Raw genomic sequence first — 21876 nt, 5'->3', positions numbered from 1 at the left:
GATTAGCCTTCGTTAACGACGGATCGTCTTTTTTTTTTTCCGGGTCCAGCGGTGGCATCGGGATTGACTATGGATCTACATTGGGGGACATTTTTATTTTTTATATTAAAAGAAATTGTCTAAAACTGTGTGTTTTTATTTCTTTTTGACATTTTTTGGGTGAATGGGTAGGAGCACTATGCACCCCATACTCATTCACATAAGGGGGGGCTGGGATCTGGGGCCCCTTGTTAAAGGGGGCTTCCAAATTACGATTAGCCCACCGCCAGCAGACCCCCACAACCAAAGCCAAGGTATAAGCCCCCACACCAAAGCACCCCCCCATGTTGAGGGCATGTGGCCTGTTATGGTTCAGAAGGGCGTGTGCGCTGATTTGACGGCCCCTTTCCTGACCTGCCAGGCTGCATGCTCAGATAAGGGTCTGGTATGGATTGGGGGGCAAGTACATTTTTTACACGTTTTTCTATTGCCGACAATGGTATGTTATTGTCGGCAATTTAAATGTTATTTTTTTTTCTTTAGAAATGTCAGTTTTGCTGCAGTGGGTTCTATACACGGCACAGATGCATCACTTTACAGGCAGACTAAAGGGACCCCCTAGGCACAATATTTAATGGAATTGTTAACTTTTAATGTTTCACTTTAAGCATCATTAAAATAACTGCGCCTTTAAAAATAATATTTTTTAAAAGTTTTTTTTGCATTGGTACATGTCCCCCAGGGCAATACTGTACCTGAGCCCCCATACCCTCTTTTTGGCCAATAATTTGCATAAAAGCCTTCAAATGGAGACTTTTGATTTTTTCTTCAATTCATCTTTGACATTAAATAAAATAAAATGGCAGGAGCAAACGTGACCTTCCAGTTTAATCCCTGTTTTTATTCTGGCCTGTCCATTTAGTAATACACATTGTGATCTCTACCTAGCAATAGGTCCCTTACCAACTGTTTGGCTCAGAATTTCTCAAGCTTTTTTTAAGTCGATGCACCCTTTAAAACTGTGCACAATTTCGAGGCACCCCATTCTAAAATGTAAAAAAAAACAAAACTAATAATTTTACATTATGCAGTAACATCCACACACATAGGACACCCAACAATAGAGATGATTTATTCTTTCAAAGCAAATACACCTTTGCATTCTAATATTTTTCTGTCCTCAGTTTCTCTCCCACACTAAGCTACTGCGACCACAGTGCTGACGGAGAGGAGTAAGGGAGAAGCAAAAAATAATTCTGTGGAGGTGCCCGATGTCCTCCTTGTCAACAATGACATAATTGGTTCTAAAGATGCCGGCAGTTAGAAGGTGGTGCACAATGAAAACCCGTGGCTTTGTGTAATTAAAAGGCTAGCTTCATCCATCCGTTGGCTTGTATACAATTGTTGGGCAATTTTTGGGCAATTTATAGGCATTTTGTCAAGGCACCCCTGAAGAATCCTGAAGGCACCTTGGTTGAAAAAGACTGACCTGAAGGCCTGTCCAACATGATGTTGTATTTGATATGAATATATATATATATGCATATATATATATATATATATATATATATATATATATATATATATATATATATATATATATATTGTATTAAATTAATGATTTTCCCATCAGACTAGTTTGTTTGAGGATGTTTTGGTAACAAGTAAGTACACAGGCTGTCCTCAAACAGTGGGAACTGCTGATAGTTTCAATAGTCTATTGCCTCTACAGCTACAGTAAACAGGTATGCTTTCTGTTGTTTGGAAACTATGGTAAACAACCTGATACATAAAAAGGGTTGTCAGACATAAGCTAGAGATGGACTTCATCATGCATTAGAACCAAGGACAGTCTGTAAGACCAGAAGCCTCTCATCATGCTTTAAGACCAGAAGGGAAAGAATTTGTAACCAGCCATTGAAGAAAAAGATTTTTCGCCTGATTCTCTAATACCTACCGACTGAGTCCTCATTGCCACCAGGGATCATGAACACAGTAACCAGAGTTAAGTAACTTAAGTGTATTTCTACTGTTACAGACCATCGTTTCCGTTGACTTGCTAGGCTGTTAATTTGCTCTAGATATCTTTCAGTCTTGATTTGTACTCCTAATATTGTAATAGTTTTGTATGTACAGCATTTTTGTTTAGTAAAAGCACATTTACACACTGCAGCAGCTTCCTTGCTTATACCGCAAAGCAACCTTGCTAGATAGACGCAAGCAAAACAGCCATTGCCTATCTGAAAGCTTGTGCTGTAACACAATATTACATCACCAGTGGATTATTTATTGTATTGTAGCTTTCTTTAAGATAGAACCAGAAATCTGCAGGAAAAAAAGCCCCTCCATGATTACCATACAATATGGTCAGAGGACAAGGATGAATTAACATCTGAACTAGAAGTCTTTTTAGGCTATGTCATAAAAACACTCAATCCAGGGGGCTTTTAGATGTCAAAAATGGGGAACTATCATATGCTCTATCTTGTGCTAAGACCTTCCACCACTTTCTGGTTGATTTGAATTGGCAAATCTTCTAATGCACATACAGTTGTGCTCATAAGCTTACATACCCTGGCAGAATTTATGATTTCTTGGCAATTTTTCAGAGAATATGAATAATACAAAAACTTTTCTTTCACTCTCTTTGAACTTTCTTTACACTTTCAATCAACTGTGTTTACTCTTTTTAAATCATAATAACAGAAACTACCCAAATGACCCTGATGAAAAGTTTACATACTCCAGTTCTTAATACCGTTTATTGCCCCCTTTAATCAATGACAGCTTGAAGTCTCTTGTGGTATTTGCAGATAAGGCGCTTTATCTTCTCAGATGGTGGGGGGCATGTCTGGATGAGCAGCAGAGAGGATGTATGGAAGCCGAGCTCCGCTCAAAGCACTAGCATCCACAGCCATCCTAGCCCATTTATACTCTCTCAAACTTCATTCTGCTGACAAGAGAGACTGGCTTCCCTCTGCTATTGACGCTGTGGGGTATTGGCTGGATTTGCTGCATTCTTTAGACTCTGGCCTGCAGCCAGATCTGAGCCTTGTGTACCCGCCCCCATCTTGGGGCCTGCTGAATCCCCAAAGCCTGCTGCTCTCCTCTCCCATGGATTGGAGGACACGAGGGATCTTTGTACTGGCTCCTAGGTCAAATCGCCGTCGGCTATCACACAGGGCTTGTGTGGAGGAGTAATATCACCTCAGGATCCCCTCTTCTACCTCCGGCTCCCCTCAACCAGATGCCATCTTGCGGCCTGCCGCTCCGGCATTTACATCACAAGGACACAGTAAGTAATGCGGCTCCTGCCCATTATTTCCTCTGCCGGCTCCCTTAATAGTGTCTCCGCACTATCTTACCACCGGGACCCCGAATTCTGTATTGTATAGAGACGTCCCGGGCTGGTAAGGAGCGGCGCTCTCCCGGCCGGATACTGTTTTCAGGAAAGTCTGCGGCTTCGGCCTGCTTCTGGAGGTCGGCGGCCATTTTGGTGCTCCAAATACTCCCTTTATTAGCCTGGAAGCAGGCGGACATCTTGGTGCTCCAAATACTCTCAAGCTAGTTTCAAGCTAATACATTCTCTGCACAGCTACCGTTCCTACAGTCTTTACTCAAGATAAATCTCCTGACTCCTCTCTGTTGCTGCTGAAGTGAATTTATTTCTATCTGCATACTACCTGCATGAGTATCTTTTTGCATGATATCTTTATTTGGATGTATGCACGGCATTGAACAGATGTGACTAGGGGGTGCCCCTTGCAGCTATCGGCCGTATAGTTCCAGTTATGCCAGCCAAAACGCCTAAACTCCGGTCTGCCTCAGGTAAACGATCAAGCAAGAGATCACTGTCCATTCCCATTTCCATGGGTTCCATTCAGCAATACTTAGCCAACACACGTGGCGACCAGCTCCGAACCTCGAGAACGAGCGCTTCTCCATCATCTCACGCTGCCTCTGTGAGGGAGAGCTCTCCGGCCTCCTCATATTGCTCGGACCTTATGGACGACCCTTGATCTCCCGCTGGTTCCGAAATGACTACACTAATGAGTGGTCTCAAAAAAGAACTCGCAGGTATGTTTCACAGTTTGGAGAAATCCATTAAAAAAGAAATAACCGCTGTTAGATCTGATATGTCACATATCCTGGTCAGAGTAGAGGAAACGGAGCAATGGCAGGACACACAAGCCCTAGCCATTAAAGAATTACAGGACACTGTTACCCAGCTGGCATTTGCCCATCGGGCCTCTCTGTATAAGCTTGAAGACCTCAAAAACTGTAACCGTAGAAATAATATACGTGTTCGAGGTCTGCCGGAAGCGACTGGAGATAATGACCTTGAACCATCTATAAGAGGCATTTTTAATACCATCCTGGGCAACCCTGTCACTGCACCGTTACGCTTTGACCGTGTGCATCGTGCACTGAGACCCCGTAATGCTAACTTAGACCAGCCCAGGGACGTTATTTGTCGCTTGCATTACTTTGAGGACAAAAATGCTGTTATGATGAAGATGCGGGGCTTGCCTAACATAGACTTTGACGGGGCAGTTATCACCGTATATCCGGACCTCTCCAAGGATACTTTGGACCGCCGTAGAGCCCTAAAGCCGCTCCTTGATCAACTACGCTCAGATGGGATCACATACAGATGGGGCTTCCCAGCCTGTCTGATTACCACAAAAAATGGCCGTTCCCATACACTAAGATTTCCTGAGGAACTCTCAACCTTTTTACAGGATCTCCACCTTCCGTCCATGGAGCTCCCAGTCTGGCAGGATCCAATCCCCAAATTTTCGAGTCCAATGGATACACTTTGGAGAAAAACCCCCTCAAAGAAAAGGCATACCTCTCTCCCAGGCTCTACACAAAAGCATGGTTGAACTGTGTATTTTTCATCTACACTAATTTCATTAATATAGACAATTATTCTCCTACAGGGTTTTTTCTACGGAGTCCGGTTTTGGCCGCAGTTTTTTCTACTTTTGTTTGACTATACTTGGCCAAAGATGACTCACCATTGATCTGACCAATGTTCTATTTTTTCTTTTGTTATTTGGTTCACGCTCCAGTTTGGTCTACATTTATGTTACCTGGTAGGATACATATTGGTTGAAATAATCCTGATCCTACATAAATGTTCTTTATATTTCTAACTGGAACTAATTGTTTACTTATAGTCATAAGTTATATGTTCTTTTTTTTTACAGGCCGTGTGTTGTCGGGGCGCACTTCCCTCACTACCCCTTCCCTACAGCGTAACCCCATCCCCCCTCTCCTTCTGGGGTTGGCGAGTGCGATCGGCCTTAAGCTGTCCTATTCAATCCCTGTCCAGGGACTGGGATGGCCTCTCGCTCTTTCTTTCCCCAATGGGACCACTGCAGATTTCTGCGTGTTAATCATTTGTTTCCCACAAGTTTTATGATTCATGTATGTAATTTCTATATATGCTCATCCTCTTCCTCTTTTCTCTCTTTCTCTCTCCGAATAATCTCTCCCCCCCCCCTCCACTCCCCCCTCCCCGCTGGCATGCATGTCAGGATAAGCTGAAGGATCACATTTTATTTTAACAATGGCCATGTTAAAGGTTATATCATACAATGTCAGGGGTCTTAATGTTGCTGCTAAGCGACACCAAATAGTTTGTGAACTAAAACAGTCCGCATGCTCTATGCTCTATGCTTTCTTCAGGAAACGCATCTAACCCACACAACACCTGTTAAATTTACTTCACCCCACTTTCCGCAGTGGTACTATAGCTTATCGGACACCAATAAAGCTAAGGGTGTAGCCATTGGATTTTGCAGAAATGTATCCTTTAGGTTATCTGATATGTTAGCGGATGACCATGGTCGTTTTCTTTTCCGTAGGGGCTTCCTAAGCAACACTCAATGTACTTTGGCAAATGTGTATTGTCCAAATCAAAATCAGCCTACTTTTTTCTCACAAATCCTAACTAAATTGTCACACTTCGCCAAGGGTCTTACCCTTCTAGCGGGAGACATAAACATGGCACTAGACCCAATATTGGATACGTCCCAAGGCCGCTCCAACATTTCAAGGAGACAAGAAGTCTTTACTGTACCACTACAGACGCATCTGGGAACTTGCTACTGGCAAGCTAGACATCCCTTTATACAATGACTATACTCCCCTGTGGTATAACAAAGATCTTCAGGAGTTTCAACGTATTCAAAATCCGGGGCTCTGGATTAGACAGGGTATATTTTATCTGCACCACATTTTGTCAAACAGGACTCTCAAAGACTTTAACACCCTCAAGAGGGAATTTGCACTGCATGACCGTATGTTCTACAGATTTCTCCAATTGAGACATGCAACTCAATCACAATTTTTACAATCCCCCCCGCAACCCACGCTTAATCCCATTATAGCAGTTGTAAAGGATACAGATCCCAAAAAATTGATCTCTTGTTTTTACAACATGCTTAACGCACCAGTGTCTGCCAAAGTTGTGTATAACCTCAAGCCACGGTGGGAGGGAGATGTGGGACCAATGGAAACTTAATGACTCCCTTCTTACTAATGAAGCTGAGGTCTCCTTGTTAGCTTCTCATTTATCACAATACTTTAAGGAAAACAAGCCCTCTGATACCTCTCCCTCCATTGTTTGGGAAGCTCATAAGGCTACTATTAGGGGCCGTTTTATTGAGCTTGGAGCTAGGAAAAAAAGGGAACATGGTCAACAAATTAATCAGGTGCTACAACAAATAGCGGTCCTCGACAAACAGCATAAACTCTCTCTGCATATTGAGCACCTCCAATCCCTCACACTTAAACGAGAGGAATTAAAATCCCTTCTTAATTTAGACACTAAGAGAAAATTCCAACGCATATCGCAGAAATTTTATGAGTGGGGGAACAAACCCAGTAAATTATTAGCTAGATCATTAAAAAATAAACAGTCGCAGTCATTTATTTCCAAAATCAAACTTCCTACAGGAGAGCTTGTCCATGCAACTCCAGATATTGCTAAGGCCTTTAGAGAGTATTATTCGGACCTTTATAATGTTAAAAATGACTTATCCTCTTTACCTCAAAAAGAGAGAAGAAACTGTATGCTCTCCTACTTGAAAGAAGCCAACCTACCTAAATTGCCCTTATCTGTCCTCAAAGAAATAGAGGAAGACTTCTCGGTTAGGAATTCCAGGCCGCACTGAAGTCTTCCCCATCTGGTAAAGCACCTGGACCGGATGGGTTTACTATTTTATATTATAAAACATTCAGTGACATTTTACTCCCTCGCCTCTCCGCTTACGCAAACTCTGTCTCTCACACTTCAGGCCTACGCCCAGAATCCCTTTCCACCCATATCTCTGTCATTCCTAAACCTGATAAGGACCCCACCCTATGTAACAGTTTTAGGCCAATATCATTAATAAATGTTGACATTAAATTATTAGCCAAAGTAATGGCAAATCGCTTGCTCCCCCTATTGCCCAGCTGGAGCTCAGCCGACCAATCAGGTTTCATACCAAATAGAGAAGCTAAAAACAATTCCCTTCGAGCAATTTCCCTAGTCCAATATGTTCAAAGATGCGCCCAGCCCACCCTGCTCCTTTCCACTGACGCGGAAAAGGCTTTTGATAGGGTGGACTGGGACTATCTTAAGTTGACTTTACGACACTTTGGATTGGGACCTAAGACGTTTCATCGTATCTCATCCCTTTATTCTAACCCCACAGCACAAATAAGAATTAATGGAATGTTGAGTGACCCTTTTGTCTTACATAATGGTACCAGGCAGGGTTGTCCCCTGTCCCCTCTCCTCTTTGCTATTACCTTAGAACCCTTCCTAGCTACAATTAGGAATAATGTTAACATCAAAGGCATACAAATAGGCAATAGATCCCATAAATACGCAGCTTATGCTGATGACGTACTATTTTTTTATTCAGCAACCACGCATTTCACTTCCCAACTTAATGTCTGCATTTTCTACCTTTCACTCAATTTCTAACTTCAAAATAAACGTATCCAAATCCGAAATTTTAAACATTAATATCCCCAAGTCCGAGGCACTTTCCCTTAAACCCCTTTTTCCCTTTAAGTGGGAACCGACATGCATGAAATACCTAGGCATCTATCTTACTTCTAATCTCCAGTCCCTTTTTCGATATAATTATATCCCCTTGCTAAATAGGATTAGAGATGACTTACGAAAATGGTCCAACTTATCACACACATGGTTGGGGAGAGTAAATATCATTAAAATGAATATATTACCCCGCATCCTATTTATCTTTCAAATGCTCCCACTAGGTGTACCGGTGGGGTTCTTCACTATTTTACAAACCTTGATTTCCCGATTTATCTGGAAGAACAGCCATCCCAGAATATCTAGAGGGCTATTGTTTCGCTCCAAATGCTCAGGAGGTTTAGCGCTTCCTAATTTTAAGGCATATTATCAGGCGGTTATTCTGTCCAGATTGGCTGATTGGAAATATGCTTTTCAATCAAAATTATGGGTACAACTTGAATATTTTTTAAGTGGAATAGATCTCTCAATAGCACCTTGGATACCCCGTTCTTGTAGGAACTTTGCCCGAACTACCTCAGCTCTTTAGATATATGGGATGCCCTGCATAAAAAATTCTCATGGAATTATGATTCTCCTCTATTGCCTCTCCTCGACCATAAATATTTTCCACCAGGTTTACTGGACCCCGGCTTTAAATCATGGGGATCGGAAGAGCCTCTCCTGTTACATCATGTTCTTCGAGACAACGCACTTAAACCATTACAATCGATCCTTGCTCCTAAACCTGTCACGTTTTTAGATAAATGGAGGTATCACCAACTACAACACTTCTTAAGTTCCCTCCCCAATGCGCTTAGAGATATATGCGATTTAAACGGTATAGAAGAAATATTTCAGCCAAAAGACCCCCCCACATGGTATTTCTCTATTTTATAAAGCTCTTATTGCTCTTCAAAATCCCGACTTTCCACCTTTTTTGACTAAATGGGAAATAGACCTGAACTCCTCCCTCACTGACAACCAAAAAAGATAAGATCCTACAATTAGCCCACACCTCCTCCCTGGCCTCAAAAATGTCAGAGGTCAACTATAAATTGCTTACCAGGTGGCATTACACCCCATCTAGATTACACCAAATGTTCCCCGCCAGTTCCCCGTTGTGTTGGAGGAACTGTGGGAACAAAGCTACTCATGCACATATATGGTGGTTTTGTCCACTTATTCGACCTTTTTGGGATGCCATTCGCGATCTGATCTTACAGATCTCGGATGTCCACATACCTGATGACCCATGGACTATTCTTTTCCATGCTATGAAAACTCCCATAAGCTTATACAGACGTTCACTCATTCCTCATCTTTTGAACACTGCCCAAGCTTTAATTCCTTCTTTATGGGGCCAACCAATAACCCCTTCTATAAAAGTATGGCTACATAGGGTTGATGAAGTACACCTTATGGAGAGTATTACCCACAGTATTAGAGGTACTTCAAAGAAACATTCTTTAACCTGGGCTTCCTGGATAAAGTTTCAGTCCACCTCCTCCTATAAAGACCTTATAATGCAAACCCCTTAGGTATTTAAATTAAGCTTGGCCATTTAAATCTCAATAAATCTCAATAACTCAACCTTTTTTCAATATATTGATATGCATGCCAGCAATCCCCACCCCTTCTCCTCCCTCCCACCATCTTTTCCCTTACCTTCTTTACTTTTCTTTTTCTCATTTACTTTCTTTCTCATCATTCACTTTCCCCAATCCCTTCTTTGCTGCTGTCTCTTCTTCTCTATTCTCTTTAAACTAAAGCAAAGTTTTCTCTTAATTATGTTTTGCTTCAAATACTCACATAGAAAGAATCCTCAGTTTATTTGGTTATCACACTTGCAATGTGTACATCTCCAGAGACATCTTTTGGTTTTATGTTGGCTTATACATAACCGTTGTATTCTGTGAGCACTGAAACTTATATTGTCCAATCTCCAAGAATGTATCTATTTTGTGATATATGTACATTTTTGCTTTACTTTTTTCTTCAATAAAAACTTATTAAACAAAAAATCTTCTCAGATGGTAAAGCTGCCCATTCCTCTTGGCAAAAAGCCTACAGTTCCTGTAAATTCTTGGGCTGTCTTGCATGAACTGCATGTTTGAGATCTCCCCAGAGTGGCTCAAGGATATTGATGTCAGGAGACTGAGATGGCCACTCTAGAACCTTCACTTTATTCTGCTGTAGCCAATGACAGGTCGACTTGGCCTTGAGTTTTGGATCATTGTCATGTTGAAATGTCCAAGTATGTCCCATGCGTAGCCATCAGGGCTGGGCTCAGCCCTTCCTTCTCAAAGCTGGCCGCTCAGCTGTCGGCTAATTGCCAGCTCTTATCTCTCCACAGTGACTCAACTGCCTACTTAAGCCATCCAATCCAGATGATCTCTGCCTTTGCCTTGGTCACATCTCCAGAGACGCTCTCCTGTGTTCCTGTTAAAAGACTTGCTTGGCAGACATTCCTTCTGGCTCCAGATCCTGCTTGCTGTTCTACTATGCTCATCTCTAGTTCCCTAACGTTTTGGCTTGTCTGACTATCCGTTCCGGTTCCTGAATTCTGGCTATGTTTTGACTACATTTACTCTTAACTTCTGTCTGATTCATGGTTTCTGACAGTAGGCAAAGGCCATGAATTCAGAAGATGCAGTCAATCCACTTGTTGGTAATATTTTTTCCAGATTGGATGAGCAGGATCTCTGCATGGATCAGTTTGCCATGGTGTTACAAACGCTCCTGAGTCGCACGGCTCATCTGGAATCTCCCACTGTGGCTGCTCCGGTACAACCTTTGTTGCAGGCCATCCCTGCTGCTGCTCCAGTCTCTGTGCAGGCACCTGCCTCGAGTATTACCTCTATAAGAGGTATGTCTGGTTCCGCTCCGCTTCCCCATCGATTTGGGGCGATCCAGTCCAATGCAGGGGGTTTCTCAACCAGGTTGAGATATACTTTGAGATGCTGCCCCAGGCGTTTCCCACGGACAGAAGCAAAGTAGGTTTCGTAATATCTTTGCTTCCTGAGAGAGCCTTGGCCTAGGCAAACCCTCTATGGGAGACGCAAAAACCTGTTGTCTTGAGTTACCCTGCGTTTGTGACTTCTTTTAAAAGGGTATTTGACGTTCCCGTATGCTCTGCTTCTGCTGTCAAGTGCCTCATGTCAAACAGAGTACGAGAACTGTTGCTGCTTATGCCACTGAATTCTGTACTCTGGCAGCAGAGGTTGCTTGGAACAATGAGGCCCTCATGGCTGCTTTTTCTCATGGTCTCTCGGATACCATCAAGGATGAGATAGCAGCCCGAGATATACCCACTGAGCTGGAGAGGTTGATCACGTTTGCCATCCTCATTGACTCAGAGAAAGACTCCCTTTTAAGGAGTGCTTGCGGAAGCCTCCTGTATATTTGTCTCCGAATTTTGCAGTCCCACCCTTGCCTCCCTCACCTTTCATGCCTCCTGGTACCGAGTCGGTCTGTGAAGATGAACCCATGCACTTGGTCTTCACGCATCTCTCTGTGGATGAGAGAACCCTTAGGAGGAGGGAGAAATTGTGCCTTTATTGTGGCCAGGCAGGTCACTGTTTGAAGTCTTGTCCTACCCATCCAGGGAACACCGGAACCTTGAGGTCCTGTCACGGACAGACCTTAGGTGGCGTTGTTTCATCCACAGTTATCCAGAAGGATAAGCCCCTGGTTTCGGTTACCCTTTCTTTGGCTGAGTCGTCCTTCAAAATACAGGCTCTAATTGACTCTGGGGCTGCAGGCCTGTTCATTGATGCTGCCTTTGTATCGAAGCACTCGATTCCGCTGCAGCTGTGTGACACTCCACTTGCAATTGAGGCTCTTGATGGAAGACCTCTACAGCCTGCCCATGTGACTCATGAGACTATTCCGTTGTCCATGGCCATAGGGGCTCTTCACCATGAGATAATCCAATTCTAAGTTAATTCCTCGCCTAAGTTTCTGCTGGTTATTGGTTATCCTTGGTTACAGAGGCACAACCCCTCTTTTGATTGGCTCCGTGCTGAGGTTCTCTCCTAGTCACCACAAGGCAGTAAGACATACTTCCAGAAGGTAGCCAAGGTCCTGTGCACCTGTTCACTCTCCTCCCTGCCGGATGAGTACCTCGATTTTAGCAATTGACCTTCAACCTGGTGCCATACCCCCTCGTGGTTGGGTTTACCCTTTGTCGGTCTTGGAGGATAAGGCCATGGAGGAGTATGTTGCAGACGCACTTTCTCGAGGTTTCATCCGCAAATCCTCATCTTCTGCTGGTGCTGGTTTCTTCTTTGTGAAGAAGAAGAGTGGTGAACTGAGACCTTGTAATGATTATAGGGGTCTTAATCGTTTTACGATTAAGAATGCCTATCCGATTCCATTGATTACGGAGTTATTTGACCGCCTCAAGGGACCAACGGTTTTCACAAAGCTTGATTTGAGAGGGGCATACATTCTCATGAGGATTAAGGAGGGCGACGAGTGGAAAACTGCATTCAATACCTGAACAGGCCATTACGAGTACCTCATAATGCCTTTTGACCTTTGTAATGCAGTTTTCCAGGAATTTATTAACGATGTCCACCAAGATTTGTTGCAGTTATGTGCGGTGGTTTAATTTGATGATATCCTCATATTTTCCAAGTCCCTGGAGAGCCACCACACAGATGTCTGTCGTGTGCTTCAGAAATTAAGAGAGAACAATCTCTATTGTAAATTGGAGAAGTGCGAATTCCATCATGAACAGGTTAAATTCCTGGGTTATGTCAATTTTACTGTTGGTTTTTCGATGGACCCAGAGAAAATTTTCAGCAGTCCTACAGTAGCCCTGACCCATGGGTTTGACCAAATTTGACCAAATTTCCTGTGCCTTTGTAGCTCACACATCCCCAGAACATCAGCAGTCCACCTCCGTGTTTCACAGTAGGAATGGTGTACCTTTTATCATAGGCCTCGTTGACTCCTCTCCAAATGAAGCTTTTATGGTTGTGGCCAAAAAGCTCAAATTTGGTCTCATCACTCCAAATTACTTTGTGCCAGAAGGTTTGAGGCTTTTCTCTGTGCTGTTTGGCATATTGTAAGAAGGATACTTTGTGGCATTTGTGTAGCAATGGCTTTCTTCTGGCAACTCGACCATGCAGCCCATCTTTCTTCAACTGCCTCCTTATTGTGCACCTTGAAACAGCCACACCACATGTTTTTAGAGAGTCTTGTATTTCATCTGAAGTTATTTGTGGGTTTTTCTTTGCATCCTGAACAATTTTCCTGGCAGTTGTGGCTGAAATTTTAGTTGGTCTACCTGACCGTGGTTTGGTTTCAACAGAACCCCTCATTTTCTACTTCTTGATTAGAGTTTGAACACTGCTGATTGGCATTCTCAATTCCTTGGATATCTTTTTATATCCCTTTCCTGTTTTATACTGTTCAACTACCTTTTCCAGCAAATCCTTTGACAATTCTTTTGCTTTCCTCATGACTCAGAATCCAGAAAAGTCAGTGCAGCACTGGATGAAAGATGCAAGGGTCTGTCAGGGGTCCAGAAACTGATTGACCTTTTATACACACACACACACTAGATACAAGCAAACAGATCACAAGTGAGGATAGTTACCTTTAAAAGCCATTCAAACCCCTTTGTGTCAAATTGTGTGCATGTTATCAGGCCAAAATCGCCAGGGTATGTAAACTTTTTATCAGGGTAATTTGGGTAGTTTCTGTTTATGTTGTGATTATGATTTAAAAGGAGTAAACACAGTTGATTCATAATAAATGGCTTCAGCCAAACACTAACCGTGAGTGAAAAAAGTTTTTGCGTTATCATTCATATTCTCTGAAAAATGGACAAGAAATCATAAATTCTGCCAGGGTATGTAAACTTACGAGCACAACTGTAGTTCACCAATGGTGGCAGATTTGGGGATAAAGATAAAATAATGTCTCTCATATCTCATTTCTACAAAACAGTTGTATCATGTTTTATTTAGCCACTTGCCAACCAGCCGCCATCATTATACTGCGGCAGGTCGGCACGTTCCAGCAAATTGTCGTAGCTGTATGTCGATCCTTTAAACAGCTCTAGCAGGCGCTGCACGGTGGGGGACATGATGCACGTGGCCAGCGGCCGTGATGTCTACCGGCAAAGCGCGATCGCAGGCACGAGAGCCAGAACAGGGATGTGTGTGTGTGTAAACACACAAATCCCCATCCTGTCAGGAGAGGAGAGACAGATCTTGTGTTTCTACTAAGTAGGAACAGCAATCTGGCTCCTCCTCTAGTAAGTCACATCCCCATACCGTTAAAAACACCTAGCAGGGAACACATTGAACCCCTTGATCACCCCCTAGTGTTAATCCCTTCCCTACCAGTGACGTTTACACAGTAATCAGTGCATTTTTTATAGCACTGATCGCTGTATAAATGTCAATGGTCCCAAAAATGTGTCAAAAGTGTCCGATCTGTCCGCCACAATGTCGCAGTCCCACTAAAAATTGCAGATTTCCGCCATTACTAGTAAAATAAATAAATAAAAATGCCATAAAAATGCTATAAATCTATTCCCTATTTTGTAGACGCTATAAGTTTTGTGCAAACCAATCGATATACGCTTATTGCGATTTTTGTTACCAAAAATATGTAGAAGAATATATATCGGCCTAAACTGAGAAAGAAATTTGTTTTTTTATATTTTTGGGGGGATTTTTATTATAGCAAAAAGTAAAAAATATTGCTTTTTATTTTTTCAAAATTCTCTCTCTTTTTTTGTTTATAGCGCAAAAAATAAAAACCGCAGAGGTGATCAAATACCACCAAAAGAAAGATCTATTTGTGGGAAAAAATAATTTGTTTTGTTTGGGTACAGCATCGCATGACCTGGTCATTAAGGGGGAAAATATTCTGGTCCTTAAGTAGTTAAATATAATATTTTTATATAATGAAGCTATTGTACTGTGGTATTTGGGTTATGTAACATAAGTGTGAAGATTATTACTAAGTAAACACCTACCTTTAAAAAAAGCCAGCCAGTCAACCATTTCACAAATCTTCCTGGCCAGGAGACATGCTGGTAGAGGTTAGTGTTCACTACCCCAGGATCCACTGAATTAGCAGTTACATAGCAACCTTCTGCAGTAAGCTGATGTTGTAAATAGTAAGTGAACAGGACAAGGGCCAGTTTACTCTGAGCATATGCACCATGGGATGAGTAACAATGGCTGTGTAAAGAACAAACATAAAGTAGCATAAACACGTAAATAAGTTATTTCTAAAACAAACACAAAATTGTTATATGATTAAATAAACTGGAACTTTTTTATTCTTTCTTACACAATGTGGTCTATATATCTTCCTATATTTAAGTGGTAATAGGACAAATATAAAAGGTCACATCCTGCTTCATTTCCATTTTCTCTGCTGAGCTCAGAAATCGGTCATATCGACACAGAGAAAAGCTTTCTGGTCAGGCTAGTGAAAGTGAAACAGCTTATGTTAAGCCTTCAAAGTGTTCTTAAGACATTTGACCGGATTATGGAAGAAAGTTTGCTGTACTGAACATTTAATAAGGAAAACTTTAGGAGAGCAAACAAAAAAATCCTAAAAAGTAACATATACCATAATCAGGAAACACTTTGTCGACTACACTGGTCTTTAAAAAATAACTTAAAAGCTATGGTGGTTATAGGATCCTTCTAATGGCCATTGCTACCTCTTAAATTGCTGCGTAAAAATGATAGAACATATAGAATTGTTATTAAACCCATCCTGTGTATTAAAGATAACCTTTTCATTTTAGTCCTATTTGTGTAACTGTCCAAAAATTAAATGTATCCTTCTAACCATGGCAACAATATTCAGTTTGTAGTGATCTCTGATTACCAATGACTTGTTTTATGAAAGTGGCTTCCAGTGTTTTCTGCTGTGAAAATTTTATCCTTGGTTGGAAAATTGCATAAATATGAATCATTTCTAGGTTAGGAAATCAAAACACCACATCCCACCCTTAACATGCAACATATAATAAACATAAGCATAGCCATCAGAATACAATCAGAATGCAAATAGTTCAAACAATCTGGTTTTAGCTCTCTTGTCTTGAATTGTAAATGTACGGTCTACCTTCATTTTGAAAAGTAATGTGCAAACAATTTGTGCAATATACTGTTAGGCCTCTTGCACACTGCAGTTTGAAAAAGCTCAGTATAGTTTTTTTTTTTTTTTACTGATCTAAAATCCAGCCATTGTTTACAATGTGCCTGTACACAAGGGCGCATAAACAAGCGCTGCATTTGCTGGAGTTAAATTTTTTGTTTAAAAAAAATCTGAATTCCCAGTCAGTATTTTAAGCTGGTATGTGCAAATCCTCTCATTTGAGCATAAATATTAACCACTTGCCGACCGCTGCACGCCAATATAAGTTGGCACAATGGCAGCGGTGGGCAAATGGGCATACCTGTACATTCCTATTTAATTGGCGGGGCTAGTGGGCGCGCGCCCGCCACATACAGCATGACTGTGCCCGCGGGTCCCGATCGTGTCACGGAGCTGCAGAACGGGGAGATGCCTATGTAAACAAGGCATTTCCCCGTTCTGCCTAGTGACATGACAAGGATCTACTGCTCCCTGTCATCAAAGCAGTGATCGCTGTCATGTCAGTGGTAGCCCACCCCCCCACAGTTAAAATCACTCACTAGGACACACTTAACCCCTTGATCGCCCCCTAGTGTTTAACCCCTTCCCTGCCAGTGTCATATACACAGTAATCAGTGCATTTTTATAGCACTGATCGCTGTATAAATAACAATGGTCCCAAAATAGTGTCAAAAGTGTCCAATGTATCCGCCATAATGTCGCAGTCACGATAAAAATCACATTACTAATAAAAAAAATAATAATAAAAATGCCAGAAATCTAATCCCTATTTTGAAGAATCTATAACTTATGCGCAAACCAATCAATATACGCTTATTGCAATTTTGTGTACCACAAATATGTAGAAGAAAACATATCAGCTTAAACTGAGGAAAAAATGTGTTTTTTTTTATATATTTTTGGGGGATATTTATTATAGCAAAAAGTAAAAAATATTGCTTTAATTTCAAAATTGTCGCTCTTTTTTTGTTTGTCGCGCAAAAAAAAAAAACGTGATAAAAGGTGATCAAATACCACCAAAAGAAAGCTCTATTTGTGGGAAAATAAGGACCTCAATCTTGTTTTGGTGTAACGTTGCACGCAATTGTCAGTTAAAGCGACGCAGTGCCGAATCGCAAAAAGTGCTCTGGTCAGGAATGGGGTAAAATCTTCCAGGGCTGAAGGCTTAATGAATTATGCCTAGGAATGTTTTGTATGCGCAAATGCGAATACGCATGCAAATATTCACAAAACAGACGCCTGAAATAACGTCCAGAAATGCTGATGCTCAAACATCAGTACTGTGTGCAAGAGGCCTAAATCCTGTATAATACTAATAATACTATATAGATTGAGACTGGATATTTCCTCGGACTTCCCTGACCTATGGTGGACATGTAGGTGTGCATTACCCTGTAGGCGGGAGAGATGAAACATAGCTAAGGTTTTATAGGAAAGCAAATAAATATACTTACTAAAAATAATTATTCAGCACAAATAAAGTTAAAATCCATGCAAACAAGTAAATATAAATTTGTACTTTATACAGTATATTCAAACTATAATAGCTGCTGAAAGATTTTTAATTTTGTTATGCCAGCTTGTAATCCAGGCAGATCAATCATCATTATCCAATTACTGCCAGACAGCACAGCCAGTTCCTGGTACTCACAGGCAACTCTTCTGTTAGGCCCCTTTCACATGTCAGTTTTTAAGGCGGACTCAATCAGACCATCCATTGCCCTCTATGGAGCGCCAGATGCCAACATCCGATCCGCTAAAAATAAATTGATGGGGATCTGTTGCCCATCTATCTGATGGATCGGATTGGATGACAGTGGGATAGAAACAGAAACAGCTATGCATCAGCGAAGTGGACACGAACCTGTCATCCGCATGCTCAGCAGAGTTTAGCGGACAGATTCCCCACTGAGTAGGTGGATCCGCTGCCGGAGTCCACCCGTCTGAAAGGAGCCTTATGCCGCGTACACACGACTGGACTTTCCATCAGAATAGACTCCGACGGTCTTTCCGACAGAGTTCCGATGGAGTTCTGCTGAAACGGACTTGCCTACACACGATCACACCAAAGTCCAATCGTTTAGATTCTTTAGAACGCGATGACGTATGACGGGACTAGATCATGGAAATTCAATAGCCAGTAGCCAATAGCTGCCCTTGTGTCGTTTTTGGTCTATCGGAACAGCATACAGACGAGTGGTTTTCCCGATAGGAACTGATTCCTTCAGAAAGATTTGAAACATGTTCTATTTCTAAGTCCATCAGAATTTTAGAAAGAAAAAGTCCGATGAAGCCCACACACGATCGGAATGTCCGATGGAATGATTCCGTCTGACCTTTTCTGCCGGAAAGTCCGGTCGTGTGTACGCGGCATAACACTATTAACCCCAATCAGAGATTAGATAAGGGAGCAGCAACACAATAATGCTGTCATTTCTCTGCTCCCCTCCTCAGCATGCCAGTGCCAAGGTACATTTCTGACAGGCTTGGACCTGACCTTTTCTCTCCCAGTCTAAATTCTGCTGTACAGGACAATACAGGAGGCTAATAGCAAAACAGGTTTAAATCCTTAGGCTATGATTGCAAATTTTATGTAAAAATACATATAATGGTCTTCTAGGAACACATAACTGAATTAAATTCATTATTGCTTGGAGCTGACAAGAAGGAAAATAATTGGCTGTGACGATTAATTGTGTGCTAAATGCTTATGGCACTTTAATTTTAGAGATTCACAAAGGAGGGAACTTTTATGCACAAATCACCTGTTTTCACACAGGGAAAATGCCATTTAAGCTACCTGTGTCAAGTTCACATTATTATTCAGTAAGTAATTAGTCAGGAACCTACCAGAACAGCGTGAGGCTGCATACACATACTTGATTAAAGTGGAGCTGAAACTGAACTATACCACCATCCCTTGAATGCTTAAATAGCTGTTTGCTCAGAACATCATTCAGAATTGGCTCACTGTACCTTCTCCAAAAACCCTCTTAGTCTTTTACCAGTTTGCATGACTTTCATAAAAAAAACAAACATTTTCTGCTTAATGGAGAACTGGCACATGAGGCCTGGTTCACACTTATACGATTTCAGGTGCAGCTTGGGTCGTATTGAATTGCACAAAAATGGAAATAACATTGCTTCCAATGGTGCCTGTTCACAGGGTCCTGTGCTACTATGGTGTGATTATGTGGTCCATAGCCTTCAATGGAAATGCATAAAATGCATTTTTCTATGTGTTTTCGTGTGCAATTTGTGTTATTTGTTAGCAGCAGGCACCCGCTGGTGTCCTAACAATCAGACACTCATCAGCATCATCGGCAACATCAGTTGTTTAAAAAGCAGGCACCCATCAGGCTGCATGCTTGGATAAGGGTCTCATATAGATTTGGGAAGGGGGACCCACGCCATTTTTGTTTTGCTTGGGGGTTCCCCTTAAAGTCCATACCAGGCCCTTCAGCTTTTTTTTTTTTTTTTTTCTTTTCTTTTTAGCATGGGATCCAAGGGGGGGTAAAACATGGTTGTTAGGGCACCACTGGGTGCCGCCTCCTTAACAAAAGATGACTCATCCCTGCTGCTGACAGCCGGGGTGAGTTACTGGTTCTTAGAAAGGTGTGGGTTCCTTAACAGCCAATGACTCATCCCTGCTGGCAGACAGCAAGGATGAGTCGCAGTAGTAAAACATGCATAAAGAAGTCGTATCAAAAATGCACCAAGCTATATTGCACCTGCACTACAAAATCACAATGAAAATTGGATCAAAATCTCACTGCATTAGTGTGAACCTAGCCTTAATCCTAAATTGTATGAATCAGAATTGTGAGGATAAAATAATGGGAGCTGCCATCATTTTTTTCTTTTCTTTTTTTCTTAATGTTGAATAGAGTGTGGAAGGAGTGTGGAAGGATTAGAATGTCTGTGTCCCTGCTGGAGCATTGTCACTGGGACTGAAAGTGAGGGAACATGTACATTTTGAGTTGCCATCAGAATAAAAATAGAGGGGAAATCCTCCAAGGAAGACCTATTTTCACATGACAGATGTCCAGGGAGATTTACCTCACTTTGGAGAGAATTTGTTGTTACTTCCTGGTGTGTCTATAGTGTCAAGTGAAATCTCGGGACACAGATGGCAAACCAAAACCATGTCCTACTATATCCAAAATTGGCTTTAGTAATACTTTAGTAATTTAGTAATACTAGTAATACTTTTAGTAATACTTTCATCATTCGAAGCCCACTGTATACGTCTATTCTCTCCTACTTCCCTAAGAATTGCTGTGATCTACCGGCCCCCTGGACCATTATCAACTTTCTTTGATGAGTTTTCTGCCTGGCTACCCTACTTTCTCTCTTCGGAAATTCCCACAATCCTTCTCGGTGATTTCAACATCCCTGCTAATACAAACACTCCTGCTACTTCTAAACTTCTTAGTCTAACCTCTTCATTTGACCTGAAGCAATGGGTACAGGCTTCTACTCACTCTGATGGCAACACCCTTGACCTTGTATTCTCCTACCTATGCACTCCATGCAACTTCTCAAACAATCCTTTTCCTCTCTCCGACCACCACCTTATTAGTTTCTCTCTCCCCCTGTCTTCCACTACCTTTCCCTCCCATCGCCTAACCATCACCCGTAGAAACTTTCGCAACTTCAACTCCTCTCTCCTCTATTCTGCTACTGACCACCTCTATGACAAAATCTCTCCCCTGTCCTGGCCCAACCAAGCCACGTCCATCTGCAATAAATCTCTGTCCTCCACCCTGGATAAGCTCGCTCCCCTCACTACACGCAGAATCAGGCCTCGACCCCTACAACCCTGGCAAACAGATGACACTAAAATTCTCAAAAAATGTAGTCGCGCTCTTGAGCGTCTATGGCACAAGACTAAGTCTCTCAAAGACTTCAACCAATACAAATCTGCCCTCCAAAAATACTATTCTTTCCTCCACACTGCCAAGCAAACCTATTTTACAACTCTTATTAACACCTTTTCATCCAATCCCCGTAAACTCTTCTCTACCTTCAACTCTCTACTTTGTCCTCCACCGCCTCCACCCACTGACTTACTCATTGCCCAGGAAATTGCTAATCACTTCAAAAACAAGATTGATACAATCCGTGATGAAATCTCCATTCTACAGGTATCTCCCCCAGCTAAGACCCCATGTCAACAGGTACAACTGACACTCCCCCTATTCAAATCTGCTACTACAGATGAAGTTGCTAAACTCCTTTCTATCGCCCACCTAACCACCTGTCCCCTGGACCCTATTCCCTCTCAAATGCTCCGGTCGCCCTCTGACTCCATCCTACACTCTCTAACCCACATCTTCAATCTCTCCCTCACCTCTGGCATCTTCCCCGATGCTCTAAAACATGCACTGGTTACCCCCATACTCAAAAAGCCGTCCTTGGACCCTACCAATCTTAACAACCTACGCCCTATCTCCTTGCTCCCCTTTTCCTCTAAACTCCTTGAACACCTGGTTTACAACCAACTGAGCGACCACCTCATTAAAAACAACCTTCTTGATCCCCTTCAATCTGGATTTCGCCCTCAACACTCCACAGAAACTGCTCTTTTAAAACTCACATATGACCTACTAACTACAAAAACCAACGGACACTATTCTGTACTCCTACTTCTGGATCTTTCAGCTGCCTTTGACACGGTTGACCACCCCCTCCTCCTCAAAAAACTTTACTCC

General features: G+C 42.0%; 1 protein-coding gene across 4 annotated transcripts in view; it reads right to left on the bottom strand.

Moving 5' to 3' along the window:
- DHRSX (dehydrogenase/reductase X-linked) overlaps nt 1-21876 on the bottom strand; it is an 863646-nt gene that overhangs the window by 96166 nt on the left and 745604 nt on the right. For all 4 annotated transcript variants that reach the window (XM_073616402.1, XM_073616400.1, XM_073616401.1 and 1 more), the window contains exon 6: nt 15021-15228. In XM_073616402.1, coding sequence (XP_073472503.1) covers nt 15021-15228 — 208 coding nt within the window. The remainder of the gene's footprint in view (nt 1-15020; nt 15229-21876) is intronic.

This window comes from Aquarana catesbeiana, linkage group LG02, assembly GCF_042186555.1.
Source record: "Aquarana catesbeiana isolate 2022-GZ linkage group LG02, ASM4218655v1, whole genome shotgun sequence".
Taxonomy (NCBI): domain Eukaryota; kingdom Metazoa; phylum Chordata; class Amphibia; order Anura; family Ranidae; genus Aquarana; species Aquarana catesbeiana.
The sequence above is the reverse complement of the archived record's forward strand: the minus strand, read 5'-3'. Positions and strand labels throughout refer to the sequence as shown.